General features: G+C 33.6%; 1 protein-coding gene across 17 annotated transcripts in view; it reads left to right on the forward strand.

The window, feature by feature from the left end:
- Positions 1 to 15822, forward strand: part of LOC123526882 (trichohyalin-like) — a 102567-nt gene that overhangs the window by 65428 nt on the left and 21317 nt on the right. For 13 of the 17 annotated variants that reach the window (XR_008367116.1, XR_008367117.1, XM_053523493.1 and 10 more), the window contains 4 exons: positions 326 to 373; positions 2385 to 2560; positions 6870 to 6926; positions 9189 to 9353. Coding sequence is in view for 15 of the 17 variants with exons in the window: in XM_053523493.1 (XP_053379468.1) it covers positions 326 to 373; positions 2385 to 2560; positions 6870 to 6926; positions 9189 to 9353 (446 nt within the window). In the remaining 2 variants the exon portion in view is untranslated. Of the gene's footprint in view, positions 1 to 325; positions 374 to 2384; positions 2561 to 3860; positions 3922 to 4724; positions 4746 to 6869; positions 6927 to 9188; positions 9354 to 15822 lie in introns of those variants that run through there. The other 4 variants (XM_053523494.1, XM_053523497.1, XM_053523498.1 and 1 more) reach the window with 4 other exon arrangements.

The raw sequence follows: 15822 nt of genomic DNA on the forward strand, positions 1-15822 counted from the left end.
TAAAAATTTTTTCTTAACATTCTAATTCTAGATGACATACTTTCTTCTGGTGATCTATATATGAAACCTGCTCAGAACTTTTGTTCTAATAAAGCCCTAGTCACATTGGAATTAAGGTGGTCTGGGGTAAAAACTAGGTCAGGTGAGTGATTTAGCACCTTCGTGGCTCTCTTGTTGTCTAATTAAGAATTTTGTTTATGATAATCAAGTGCACAAAGCCCCAAATTTTTAATCATTTTGTATATATGAGTATAATTATTTTGTTTCTTGAATTTTTATGACAAAAGAAAGACACAAAACAAACGTTTTTATTTGCATACCATAGGAAAATGATCATGGTTGGCCAAATAAGATGTCCAATAGTTTAAGTGAGGTATGTTACGGTTGCCTAGCAGTGTATATATATATATATATGTAGTTCATCTTGTATCCATAGTAACCACATAGTCACTGTTGCTAGGTGATATTGGCTGTTGCTTGAATTCATTCTTTACATTTAGAACTTTCACCTTCATCTTCTCATAGCTTTAATGTAACAGCTTTTACCTAAGTGCAAAATTATTGTTACTCCATCCAGTATTCACAAAAAAGCAGACGGTTAAAAGTAGTTTTGCACCAGGTCAACAGAATCTGCTGATTGTTTGCTTGGCATTGTGTTACATATAGTTTCATGTAACCATGGTTGGTTCATCATTCATAAACAGAATATTGTAACTTTGTATCCTCAGCTTTTTTGCTATGCAGCCCTGTTGCTATGTTTCTTTGTAGCTAAGCAAAAATGTTCCCATATAGCAATAACTTTGTATCTGGGTATTTTATATCTATATCTTTGCTTAGCAATGGAAAGATCCTGCTGTCCTCTTGGTAGGCTTTTAAACTGCATACTAGCTAGAACTGAAGCAATTTTACCAGTTATGTAATAGATGAAAAATATGTTGAAAAGAGTGCCGCAAATGACCATTAATTTATACTTGCACAAAATATAGTTATTTTTGTACACAATTTAGTTTCACTTGTTCTAGTGTTAGCACATATTCTGAATTTAGGTTCAGTTAGTCAGTTGGTATTTTTTTCAGACGCACTTTGAGTTTTTGGTAAATGTGTTTCTGTACATACCTGAATGCAGAAATGCAGTCTAGAGTACTTTATATATATTATCAGATTAGTATATTTGTCTTGAAAGTTCTTACCAATTTGTCTGTAATTTGCAGAAAAAAACTTTTAAAAAAAATTCCCCTCACCTGAATATTTGTGTAATTCGAACTTGTTTACCAAAGTTGAGTTGCTTCCCCTTATTAGTTTTGTGAATGGCATGTGAAAAGTCATCCTATACTTTGCAATGACGTGTTGGGTGAGTTCCACACAAGCCTGTTGTTTTTGTTTTGTTTTTTTGCAAAGACAATGGTTTTAAAACTTCTCCACTTGACATTTTTGAAAAATTGATAGTAATGTTATCTTCTTAACAATTTTGTAAACTTTGCAATGTTTAAGCAAGTTGTTCCATTTTATTTTAAAAAAGATGTTGTCATTGTTAATTATTAATCATTATCAGTGTTTAGTTTTCTGTATAAACCAAACAAATAAGTGTAACATTCATAAATGTGTTAACATATGTCATCATAATTTTCAGAAAATCTGTGCTTTATATAAGGTTCATGTTTTCAAACTGGGCTTCTGGTAAAAGTGTTATTTAAACTTAATATGTAATATTGATCCGTGAGAAAACCAACATAGTGCGTTTGCAACAAGCATAGATCCAGACCAGCCAGCGCATCTGCGCAGATTGGTCAGGATAAATGCTGTTCACTTCCAAAGCCTATTGCAATTAGAGGAATTGTTAGCGAACAGCATGAATCCTGACCAGACTGCAGGATGCACATGCTGGTCTGGATCCGTGCTGGTCACAAACGCACTATGTTGGTTTTCTCATGGCGCTGCTCATATGTACAATAAATCATTAACTTCATGGTGCTGCAGCTTAGTACTCTATCACTTTGCTCTCAGTAGCCTAGTTAAGGTTAAATTGCATGAACGCTGTAGTGTTCCCCACCCATATATCTTGCATGCTTTTTCTTTATTGTGCATTAGTGTATTTCTGAAGTAAAACAAAAGATTAGATTTAAGTTTGCAGGAATTTCTGAATAGAATTTTGTTCTTAGACATGTGCTTTGAAATGAAGATTCCAGGAGTAAAATTTTGTTTCTTAAAAGTCTTGAAAAATAAATACATGTATGCAAAAAATATGGTATTTCATTGAAATGGATTTTACTTTAATTGTGTAATGTGTATGGCTTACCTTCTTTATATCTTCTACAATTGACCTTGAACATATTATATATTCTTGTTGAACTTGACATTTACCTTGAACTTTATTGTTTCCATAGCAACAGCATATGACAGAGGTCGGCAAGCGGTCAATGATGGAGCAGATTTTAAAACTGCAGAAGGACATTAAAGACTTGCAGTACGAATTACTCACTGTTAACGAGAGGCGGGAAATTATTGACAGAAAATATGAGGAGAGAAAAGTGCGAACGAAGTCGAAACTTCTCAAAGCAAGGTATAAATAATCACTTCTTGTGGGTAAAATAGAGGAAATGGTCAAATGATTAAAGAATGCAATGATGTTGATTTTAGGTCATAGTATGCATTTTTTATCCTTTTTGAAATTGCTTCTTTCTGTTTTTTTTGTTGTTTTTTTTTTGCTCAGGTCAGCTATTGTATGATGATAGCTACTTATTTCATTTTGCGGATGTTTAGCTTTATAATTACAGTAGAAGAATTAGAGTTTATCTTTTAGTTTGGGTATTACAAAATGTCTATTAAAATGTTAGTTTGGGTGAAATAAAATTTATCAAATAAATTATTGTTGTCCCGCCGTCATCTTTTGTTTGTTCGTCGGTGAGGAATCAATGGTGACCTGTCGTCTAGCATCATACTTTAGTATGATTGATCTTTGCAGAGGTTAACCTGTGACCCTTTCCTCATCTTCCTTACAATGACTGTACTATCAGTTGACCTTGACCTTCAATTCGACCTTTTGGGCTCAGTTTGACTTTGTATCCAAGATGCCTCGTGGGGCCATCAAGCGTTTATTGAACGCAGCTTTTTGTTGTTTTATTTCTTAATTTCTTATTTGATATATGTTTAGAGATATTTTAAAGTAGTATATAACATAAATGTGTAACATGTATAATGAATAGTTGATATTTTACGTTATGTATATAGAATGGTAATGGGTTTTTGTAACAAATATATAACAGTATGGTAGAGAAACTTGTGGGGTTACTGTTCAGATGACAACTTGCACAAGCTGTATATTCTTAGGGCCTATCAGATTAATCTCTAATACTGTTCATATTTGGGAGGGTTGAGTCTCCTCTAGTTGAAAACTGCAGTAAAATGCCATTGCTTTGACTTGTGGCAGCTGAGGCTGTCAAGATCTCCAGGTTCCTACCCAAAGATCTCCAGCTTCCTGGCCATTGTGAAATTTTACCTGGTTGGGCAGCTTGAAGGGTAGTCTGGCTACTGACTAGATAAATTTTTTTTTTTTTTTTTTTTTAGAAAAAATAATTCTTTTATATATTCTGATGTCATCAGTCTTGGCTCTGATTATCTACATAAGTTACTTACTCATACCCATTTATGCTCATAGGTGTAGACAAGTGTTAAGTTATTATTTTATGAATCTGACATTGTTTTGTTCATAAAGAGGCAAGTTTTGTTACAACTAATAAGTTTCTTAAAGTAAAATGATGTAAATATTTGGAGAGGAGGATAAGTGGGGTGGCGGTTGTTTTAAATGAGCCAGGTTTACAGCCATTTTATGTGAGCATTAACTGAAATCTTGCTTCTTCCAGTGAAATAGGATATTGTGGGACATGCGAATTAAGAAAGTATGTCTGAGTGAATTATATTTGGAGTGATTATTGTGTAAAAATTCTTGATTTCTCGATTTTGTCTTTTCATCATATACAGAAAATGTAATACACACAGCATGTTTAAAGCTTGACAATGCATGCCATTTGACTATCTGCTAGTTTTCTCCTTCAAGAAAAAATAAAAAAATAAGTTCTAAATTTGTTTCAAAGGTTTTCAAAGATGGGAATAGTTCACAGGTTTCAAGATACAAGCATAGTCCATAGGTTTCAAGAGACAAGTAATGTCCTCATGTTTTAAAAGATAAGCATAGCCCACAGGTTTACAAAGATTACCCTAGTTCACAGGTTACAAAGATTACCCTAGTTCACAGGTTTACAAAGATTACCATAGTTTACAGGTTTACAAAGATTACCTTAGTTCACAGGTTTACAAATATTACCATAGTTCACATGTTTACAAAGATTACCATAGTTCACAGGTTTACAAAGATTACCATAGTTTACAGATTTACAAAGATTACCACAGCCTACAGCCTTTTTAAGAGACAGGCAAAGTCCATAGATTTTGAGAGACAGACATAGTCCATAGGTTTTAAGAGCAAGGCATATTCCACAGGTTTTAAGAGATAGGCATAGTCCACAGGTTATTTGTAGATGGTTATCATGTACTGGTGATAAGGTGGGGGTGCGGGGTTTGGTCATCGGTGTTGTATTTTTCTATAATCAATGCTGGCAGAAGATCATTGTGTGCATTGTTGTTTTATCAGTTATTCAGTATAATATGATATATATATATATTAGTATTTAGTATATCATAAGTAGATAATATATATACTCTTTCAGCGACTTTGACGATTGTACAAGGTATTAAGCTAGAATGAAGTTTACCATATTTTATGCCTATATGTGAATGTTTGTTGTCCAGTTCTGCTATAATAGCATAATGCATTGCATGACAATCAAATTAGAAATTATCATCCACATTATAACATATATCATAACCTTCTTGTCATTCACAAGCACATTTTTATCAAACAATAGAGGAAGAAATATCATACATTAACCTATTCCCATTTTACTCTTCCTGTCAGGGGTTAGCATTTTGTGACTGTCCAATATATTTCTGTATTTCATATTGCACGATGCAGAAAGTTTTATTGGAATATCTGTCTGTCTTAATAAAATCTATGCTAATAAAAGGTAAAATATGTTGACCAATAAAAGTATCTGCATGAATATTAATGTAGCAATGTTTCTGTTGGAACCAAACTCGGCTTCACAAGCAGAAGATTTTGGGTTCAAACCCTTCTCCATAAAGGAGGGCCTCTGTGGTCAAGTAGTTGAGGTGGCCGACTTCAAATCAGTTGCTTCCGTGATTGAAGGAAATGCCAAAATTTAGAAAAGTGCTATAATTGTAAACACCAGTTACTTGTACACTATGATATAACACTGGTGAGACGAAATTACAGTGTTATTTATCTGTTAATGTGTAGTTTTATAGTAAATGAATTGAATATATGTTAAGTAATGTTTTACGTAGTATTTATGAGGAATTCTAAATGAGCTGCGCCATGAGAAAACCAACATAGTGACTTTGCGACCAGCATGGATCCAGACTAGCCTGCGCATCTGTGCAGTCTGGTCAGGAACCATGCTGTTCGCTTTCAAAGCCTATTGCAATTAGAGAAACCATTAGCAAACAGCATGGATCCAGACCAGACTGCGCGGATGCGCAGGCTGGTCTGGATCCATGCTGGTCGCAAACACACTTTATTGGTTTTCTCATGGCGCGGCTCAAATGTTTATTTATACATATCTGCCCCGTTAATCTTAAAAGTATTCTTTGTAGATTATGTTATAATCTCGATTCTAAAGAATTATAAGAGACTATAAAAAGGAAATTCAAATATCCATATTACTACGGTATCAGTATTCCAATAAATGTAAGCATTTCAAATTCAGCTTTATTTATCACCTTCCGATACTGTAAGTTGTAAAAATGCCTTTCACTTGAAAAATGTTTATTTGCATGTGGCATGTTGATAGCCAATCAAAATGGAGAAAATGTTATGTTCCTGTTATATATATAAAAAGTCACAAATAATTTTCTAATTTGCATTAAATTAAAAGCTTTATAATTCTTAACATTCAGTGTGTATATTGCTGCCATATGTCTTGGTCTGTCATGTTGTTTTCCACGGATTTTTTTGCAAAGTTGATACGAAATTGTGACGTTCAGTGTTTTTAAATTAACAAACTTTCTGCCTGGAAAATTCATACTGCTTGCAAAAGAAGATTTAAAAACAGCCTAACAGTTTTGCAAAACTTAATATATATTTCTTAATAAGCAGTGAAACTGCTGACTGTATAGTATCTTTGTTTCATATTTGACACAATTTTTAAGATTTAATTTTTGCATCATAAAATTCATTTGAATATAGGCACAAATGTATGCATTCTGAAATTCCTATTACAAGTCTTGGAAATATCTACAGCGGAAAGTATGTAGATTTTATTTCAAATCTTTGGCACAGTTTTTGAGATTTTGTTTACCAACACAGAAATTTCTAAAATCATCAAGAAAAGGGAAGATATATAGCAGAAATTGAAAAAGTTTATAATTAGTGTCATTTTGGTGGGCAACAGTTGAATTTAAATCAAAGTAATGAAGTCACAGTAAGGGAGTGATGCCACATTAAAGGATGGCTGACTCGGGACTTTGAGTTTCTAAGTATATCAGTATTTTGTGACATTAAAATGGTTGAATGATATTTGGTTATGTATTGGTAATTAGATTGTCTGTTAAAAATTCATTAAAAATGTAATTGTGTTAATTCAAAGCCAAATCTGCCAAAGGCAATCATAATAATGATTTTGTAATTTTTATACTATTATTAATATTCTACAACATAAGTATATAAGTTATTGTCTTGTTTCTTTCCTTGAAATTATGAAAGAAAAAATGTGTATATATGTTCTATTAAACAGTGGAGAGGACACCTACAATTACTACGCTTATGAACACGAGTATCATGAACTCCCGGGGTAACATTTCTGTCTGTTACATAGGCCTTTCATATCTCACTTCATTTAGCCGTTTTGTTACACTTTTATCATTTTAGTGCCACTTTCTCCGACTGCGAGTTGCTGGGAATTGCTTGTTTAGTTGTTTTTGAAAGCTTTTCACTGTGAAAAAAACTTGGGCTCATCGGAGTCATGAATTTAGAAAAAGCTGAAAAAATCATAATTTTCTATTTCCTCTACCTGGTAATTTGGATTCTGATTTTAAGCATCAGAAATGCACAATATTGTAAGACATACAAAAGTCATGTCTAATATTTTTCCATGATCTCCTGGATACATGTACAAATTACAGCACTTAAAAACTGCTGCATTCTTAGTTCAATGTAACTTAACTATTGAATTTGGCTTTAATCAAAGTTCTACATTCAATTTTAGTACACTAAGATAAATCTAATTGGAAACTTAAAAATAAAAAATGCTAGATGAACTCTCTGTTGTGTCAGGATTTATGCATGGAGCTTTTTTTTTTCACAGTGATACATCTATTTTCTGTATTTTTCTTATCAAAGACTGTATTTCACCGTTACAAGATTGAAAGTTGCAAAATATATTCACACGTCTGGTGTTATATATGCGTTATAGAATATCAAACTGTTTTCATTTCAAACTTACAGAATTTTGAAAGTAATGAAAAATTTTGATAGTGTCATTAATCTATCTAAGCAATAATTTACACATTCATGTGATTATGTGGGCATGAACTTCTGTGGTTTTGCAAAAAAATGGATACTTCATAAAAATATGAATTAGTCCAGTTCAGTCTTTGAATGTAAAATGAATGAGATTTTCATTTGTTCATTCGGATTTAATGCCAATTTGTCCTCCACAAATATTAATGATTTCACAGATCTATTACTAATTTTTACGAAAAAGTAGCAGGTCCAGAATTGAAGGAGAATTTCATCATTTTATAATTTGCTTAGCTGGGTCAAAGGTTATATACCCGAGTTTGGAGACCAGTCATAAAATCCCAGTATCTGATTTGCTGATTCTGAGTATATTTTTAAAATTTACCAATGATAAAGCAGCATTCTGGAACTCGTTTCCAACTTGTGTTGTATAATCATTGATCCAGGTTTACTGTCATCTTGTTGTTACCATTGGCAGATTTGGTTTTCATTCTGATAAAAGTCTGAGTATTCCATTTTGAAATTTCCCAAAATAAGGCTCTGGCATTGGCTAAAACTCTGTAGAATGGTGTGTTTCTTTTACTTTTAAGCATTAGTTTCTTTACTGACAGTAACAATAGACAATTATGTGCAACATAAATTTGATCTCATTTTGTCTGAAATGGCATTTTGACTAAATGGTAGGTATATTCTTTAGAAGTGTTAGTTTATACCTAAAAATGCTTGCATAGGAACTCTTAAAGACAGTTTTCAGTTTAGCAATTACACACAATATAATGAATTACAAGTATAATCTTGGTTTACTCTCAGCAATGCCCCTAGACCAGGCATACAGACACTAAATAGAAAAATGGCGCGAAAAAAAATGGTAGTCGCATAATGGCGGATACAAATAGTCCTCAGTTTTTTCGCTGTGTAGAGCTATTTTCCTTATTTTCTTTGCAATTATTTTGGTAAAATCACATGACAGATCTATGCTTGACATGAAGATAGCATTTTGATCATGAAATAACACCATGACAAAATTTTTCATGGAAACTTAGATCATACACCACCAGTATAATTTGGGGTCTCATTTTTTAGCTGATTTTGCAGTTTGTGTGTTTGACTGAAATTATTTTTCTTGCATCAAACATGACCCCCACTTTTCTTTTGATTTTTAGTTAGCACTGACAATATTCTTCAAGAAAATGTAAGTTACAGAAATTTAAAATGGGTCCTGATGTGTGCTGCGGTCATTGGAAATAGGTCAATTTTATATAGAATAAAGAACAACAACTATTTAGTGTGTTATAACCACAAACCATCATTGCTCACTTGATTCTTATTTAAATTCCAATAGTGAAGAGTTACTTGATTGGAATTTACTGTAGAATATGTTCCTACTGAGAGCTTTGTTAGTGAGGTTAGTAAGTATAAAATTATGTTGGTCTATATAATATTAATGCACATCATTTGTAACTTCAGTGCTTAATGTTGACATCCTGGTGAGAAAGTATTGTAAACAAAACAAAATAATTTATTTTCACACTAAGGCAAAGACATTTCATGGACACATACTGTTTGTATTATATAAGAGGTAACTATTTTTCAGGGAATTTTATACAAAAGAAAAACATCGTGTTCAAGATCAGTTGAATCGTATGGATGAAGATTTACGATTAACGAGGGCTACTCTGCGTAAAGAACTTGACTGGAAAGATAAAATGGATGGCAACTATAAACAGCTTCTTTCAGAAAAGAGAGAGTTACTCTCACAGTTAGTATATACATAACACATTCCAAGTATCTGTAGCAAACTCAGCTTTAATACCAAACACTTCTAGTCAAAATATTCATATTTCTTTTAGATCAACAATTTACTATTTTTTTGTAAGAAAGATCTAAGCTGGAGGCCTAGGTTATAAAAAAAAGAGTTTGGAGACCTTTCTTAAAGCTTGAGCTTCTGATTGGTCATTTTGGAGCACAAAATGATCAGTAGCATGGATGCATTCTGAGCATGGTCTTTTGAAACCAGTCACAAATTTCCAGCATCTAACTGGCTGTTTCTGAGTACAATTTTGAACCTGACCAATGACAAGACTGCATTTTAAGACTGGTACCCAAACACTGTTTTTAGACTTGGAATCATATGGCAAAACTGCATTTTAAGATAGCTACCCAAACAAAGTTTTTTTAACTTTGAACCAAAAGGCAAGACTTGGTTCCAAAATAAAAAAGAGAAATTAACTTGGAACCAACATAATATGGTTGGTCAGTTTAACTATTAATGCTATAATTTATGATTATCTTACAACTTAGAACAAGGATTACTCAGTTTTGATTGAACTTAAACCCACACTTTATATTTGATAGTTCCTTATGAGTGGTCAGTATCAGTTGATTGTATTTAATTCTTTTTAGTAATTAAATTACATAATTTTTCTTTACAAAATGTTCTTTTCTGTAATTGTATTACACAATGATATATTCTGTAATTAAATTACACCTTTATTTTAACATAAATTAGGTAAAGGCATAATACAAGCTTTATCAGTTTAAATATTGTGCATATTTTTATATATCTTCAAATACTTTTTTAATTGATGAGTCAGTTTTGAAATAGATATCTAATTGATATTTAAATGATGTTGTGATGTTTTGAGTGTTGTTTGCATAATGCATTAATGGAAAGTTGCTTTTTTTTTATCCCATATGCACATTTATATAAAACTGGAAAACGAAGCACCGAACGATTATATCTGTTTCTGCTGTATATTGGATAGTTCTTGCAGTGATTTTATTTCAAATAATATTTTCTAATAGTACAACTGATTAAAGACATTTCTCATATTTATTCACAGCCACCCCCACCAAAAGAAAAATAATAATTAAAATTTAGTATGATCAATGTGCCATTTACATATACACCTAAACCCAACCAAACTGTAAAGTAAAACTGAAACAAAAACGTACAAAGGTCTTGATTTTTCCTGTAGATTGGTTGATTTAGACATTTTTGCCTAGAGATTCAGGTCAAAGTTTTACTTAAATGAAAAAGCCCTAGCCAGTTAGGAAATAAGAAAAAAAGTTATGGCATTGTTTCTAACTTGGTTCCAATTCTTTGTACATGTGAAATGGCCTTTAAGATAAAATGGGCATGAATATTAACAAAGTTTAAATTTGGTTATAAAAATGTATGACGCATGAATTTTTAATGCACATTAAGGTGCTGACTAGTAGTAAAAAATTACAAAATGGAAATGAGACAAGAATTTCCAATATATGGTAAAAGAAAAGGAACAGATATAAGGGTTTTGTGCTGAGATGACAGTGACTGTGTATGTTTGTAACCAAGAGCTTGCTTTTTACCCATTTTACCCTTTTAACTTTGTTTGTATTCATAAACATGTGACTATGTGTTCCTAAATGTATGTATTATGCTGTATATATAAGCTTACCATACCCAGCATATGCAAAAATTATTTATTATTGCTTATGCCAGTGTCAGCCAATGGTGCTTGTATGATTTTACTTATATATATACTCAGATTTACATCAAAAGCAAGTTGGGATGGCACGCTTGTATCTTATTCCAATCTCAAAACTATACACACCCTATCAAAAGCATGCACATTAACACAAATAGGAACTCCTTTCCGCAAGCCCCTCTCCTCCATTCAACATTATGTCCCAATTTTCAGCTGTTGCCAAAAAAGACTATATAAGCTTTTTTAAATTAATTAGAAATGCTCTATTAAACAGATGAACAACAAATATGAAACACATCCCAAGTCTTGTTAAAGAATACCACTATTTAGCAATCAACAGGCTGCTTCACTATGCTCTATCAATACTTAGCATCAAGTTAGACCATCAGCAGTCCACATACACCCCCATCCTCACTTCCAGATTTACCAGTACCAACACTCACCCAGCATTGTACAATAGCTTTATTGGCAATTAACTATTCCACCAACATGGAATGCTTAAAGGCATCCCCAACAGAATGCTTGATCATGCCCTACCAGTACTTAGTACAAACAATTCTTAAAACTGGTCTCCATTAATGTTATATGGCTTAACCGGCAATAGTTGAGCTGGTCTCGATTATTTTTATATCACTTCCCTGCCAGTGTTTGAGCTGATCTCCTGTATGTGCCCGAACAATGTTACTTCTCCCAAGCAAATCCAGAAGCTAAATCTATGTATGCCCCAACATTGTTACTTCTCTCAAGCAAACCTAAAACTAAATCTATGTATGCCCCAACATTGTTACTTCTCTCAAGCAAACCTAACACTAAATCTGTGTATGCCCCAACATTGTTACTTCTCTCAAGCAAATCCTGAAGCTAAATCTATGTATGCCCCAACATTGTTACTTCTCTCAAGCTAATCCTGAAGCTAAATCTGTGTATGCCCCAACATTGTTACTTCTCTAAAGCAAATCCTGAAGCTAAATCTATGTATGCCCCAACATTGTTACTTCTCTCAAGCAAACCTAAAACTAAATCTATGTATGCCCCAACAATGTTACTTCTTCCAAGCAAATCCTGAAGCTAAATCTATATATGCCCCAATAATGTTACTTCTTCCAAGCAAATCCTGAAGCTAAATCTATGTATGCCCCAACATTGTTACTTCTTTCAAGCAAACCTTAAACTAAATCTATGTATGCCCCAACATTGTTACTTCTTCCAAGCAAATCCTGAAGCTAAATCTATGTATGCCCCAACATTGTTACTTCTCTCAAGCAAACCTAAAACTAAATCTGTGTATGCCCCAACATTGTTACTTCTCTCAAGCAAACCTAAAACTAAATCTATGTATGCCCCAACATTGTTACTTCTTCCAAGCAAATCCTGAAGCTAAATCTATGTATGCCCCAACATTGTTACTTCTCTCAAGCAAATCCTGAAGCTAAATCTATGTATGCCCCAACATTGTTACTTCTTCCAAGCAAACCTAAAACTAAATCTATGTATGCCCCAACAATGTTACTTCTTCCAAGCAAATCCTGAAGCTAAATCTATATATGCCCCAACATTGTTACTTCTTCCAAGCAAATCCTGAAGCTAAATCTATGTATGCCCCAACATTGTTACTTCTTTCAAGCAAACCTTAAACTAAATCTATGTATGCCCCAACATTGTTACTTCTTCCAAGCAAATCCTGAAGCTAAATCTATGTATGCCCCAACATTGTTACTTCTCTCAAGCAAACCTAAAACTAAATCTATGTATGCCCCAACATTGTTACTTCTCTCAAACAAACCTTAAACTAAATCTATGTATGCCCCAACATTGTTACTTTTTCCAAGCAAATCCTGAAGCTAAATCTATGTATGCCCCAACATATTTCTTCTCTCAAGCAAATCCTGAAGCTAAATCTATGTATGCCCCATCATTGTTATTTCTCTCAAGCAAACCTAAAACTAAATCTATGTATGCCCAAACATTGTTACTTCTCTCAAGCAAACCTAAAACTAAATCTATGTATGCCCCAACATTGTTACTTCTTCCAAGCAAATCCTGAAGCTAAATCTATGTATGCCCCAACATTGTTACTTCTCCCAAGCAAACCTTAAACTAAATCTATGTATGCCCCAACATTGTTACTTCTTCCAAGCAAATCCTGAAGCTAAATCTATGTATGCCCCAACATTGTTACTTCTCTCAAGCAAATCCTGAAGCTAAATCTATGTATGCCCCAACATTGTTACTTCTTCCAAGCAAATCCTGAAGCTAAATCTATGTATGCCCCAACATTGTTACTTCTCTCAAGCAAACCTAAAACTAAATCTATGTATGCCCCAACATTGTTACTTCTCTCAAACAAACCTTAAACTAAATCTATGTATGCCCCAACATTGTTACTTTTTCAAGCAAATCCTGAAGCTAAATCTATGTATGTCCCAACATATTTCTTCTCTCAAGCAAATCCTGAAGCTAAATCTATGTATGCCCCATCATTGTTATTTCTCTCAAGCAAACCTAAAACTAAATCTATGTATGCCCCAACATTGTTACTTCTCTCAAGCAAACCTTAAACTAAATCTATGTATGCCCTAACATTGTTACTTCTCTCAAGCAAACCTAAAACTAAATCTATGTACGCCCCAACATTGTTACTTCTTCCAAGCAAATCCTGAAGCTAAATCTATGTATGCCCCAACATTGTTACTTCTCCCAAGCAAATCTAAAACTAAATCTATGTATGCCCCAACATTGTTACTTCTCCCAAGCAAACCTAAAACTAAATCTATGTATGCCCCAACATTGTTACTTCTTCCAAGCAAATCCTGAAGCTAAATCTATGTATGCCCCAACATTGTTACTTCTCTCAAGCAAATCCTGAAGCTAAATCTATGTATGCCACAACATTGTTACCTTTCTCAAGCAAACCTAAAACTAAATCTATGTATGCCCCAACATTGTTACTTCTCTCAAGCAAATCCTGAAGCTAAATCTATGTATGCCCCAACATTGTTACTTCTCTCAAGCAAATCCTGAAGCTAAATCTATGTATGCCCCAACATTGTTACTTCTCTCAAGCAAACCTAAAACTAAATCTATGTATGCCCCAACATTGTTACTTCTTCCAAGCAAACCTAAAACTAAATCTATGTATGCCCCAACATTGTTACTTCTCTCAAGCAAACCTAAAACTAAATCTATGTATGCCCCAACATTGTTACTTCTCTCAAGCAAACCTAAAACTAAATCTATGTATGCCCCAACATTGTTACTTCTCCAAAGCAAATCTTGAAGCTAAATCTATGTATGCCCCAACATTGTTACTTCTCCCAAGCAAACCCTAAAACTAAATCTATGTATGCCACAACATTGTTACTTCTCCCAGGCAAATCCTGAAGCTAAATCTATGTATGCCCCAACATTGTTACTTCTCTCAAGCAAACCTAAAACTAAATCTATGTATGCCCCAACAATTTTACTTCTCAAAAGTAAACCCTAAAACTAAAATCTATGTATATGCCCCAACAATGTTACTTCTCCCAAGCAAAACCTAAAACTAAATCTATGTATATGCCCCAACATTGTTACTTCTCCCAAGCAAAACCTAAAACTAAATCTATGTATATGCCCCAGCAGTGTTACTTCTCCCAAGCAAACCCTAAGACTAAAATCTGCATATGCCCCAACAATGTTACTTCTCCCAAGCAAACCCTAAAACTAAAATCTATGTATGCCCCAACATTGTTACTTCTCCCAAGCAAATCCTGTAGCTAAATCTATGTATGCCCCAACATTGTTACTTCTCTCAAGCAAACCTAAAACTAAATCTATGTATGCCCCAACAATGTTACTTCTCCCAAGCAAACCCTAAAACTAAAATCTGTGTATGCCCAAACAGTGTTACTTCTGCCAGGCAAACCCTAAAACTAAATCTATGTATATGCCCCAACAATGTTACTTCTCCCAAGCAAACCCTAGAACTAAATCTATGTATATGCACCAACAATATTACTTCTTCCAAGCAAACCCTAAAACTAAAATCTGTGTATGCCCCAACAATGTTACTTCTGCCAGGCAAACCCTAAAACTAAATCTATGTATATGCACCAACAATGTTACTTCTTCCAAGCAAACCCTAAAACTAAATCTATGTATATGCACCAACAATGTTACTTCTCCCAAGCAAACCCTAAAACTAAATCTATGTATGCCCCAGCAATGTTACTTCTTCCAAGCAAACCCTAAAACTAAAATCTATGTATGCCCCAACAATGTTACTTCTCCCAAGCAAACCCTAGAACTAAATCTATGTATATGCCCCAACAATGTTACTTCTCCCAAGCAAACCCTAGAACTAAATCTATGTATATGCACCAACAATGTTACTTCTCCCAAGCAAACCCTAGAACTAAATCTATGTATATGCACCAACAATATTACTTCTTCCAAGCAAACCCTAAAACTAAAATCTGTGTATGCCCCAACAATGTTACTTCTCCCAAGCAAACCCTAGAACTAAATCTATGTATATGCACCAGCAATGTTACTTCTCCCAAGCAAACCCTAGAACTAAATCTATGTATATGCCCCAACAATGTTACTTCTCCCAAGCAAACCCTAGAACTAAATCTATGTATATGCACCAACAATGTTACTTCTCCCAAGCAAACCCTAGAACTAAATCTATGTATATGCACCAACAATATTACTTCTTCCAAGCAAACCCTAAAACTAAAATCTGTGTATGCCCAAACAATGTTACTTCTCCCAAGC

Source organism: Mercenaria mercenaria, chromosome 14, assembly GCF_021730395.1.
Source record: "Mercenaria mercenaria strain notata chromosome 14, MADL_Memer_1, whole genome shotgun sequence".
NCBI lineage: Eukaryota > Metazoa > Mollusca > Bivalvia > Venerida > Veneridae > Mercenaria > Mercenaria mercenaria.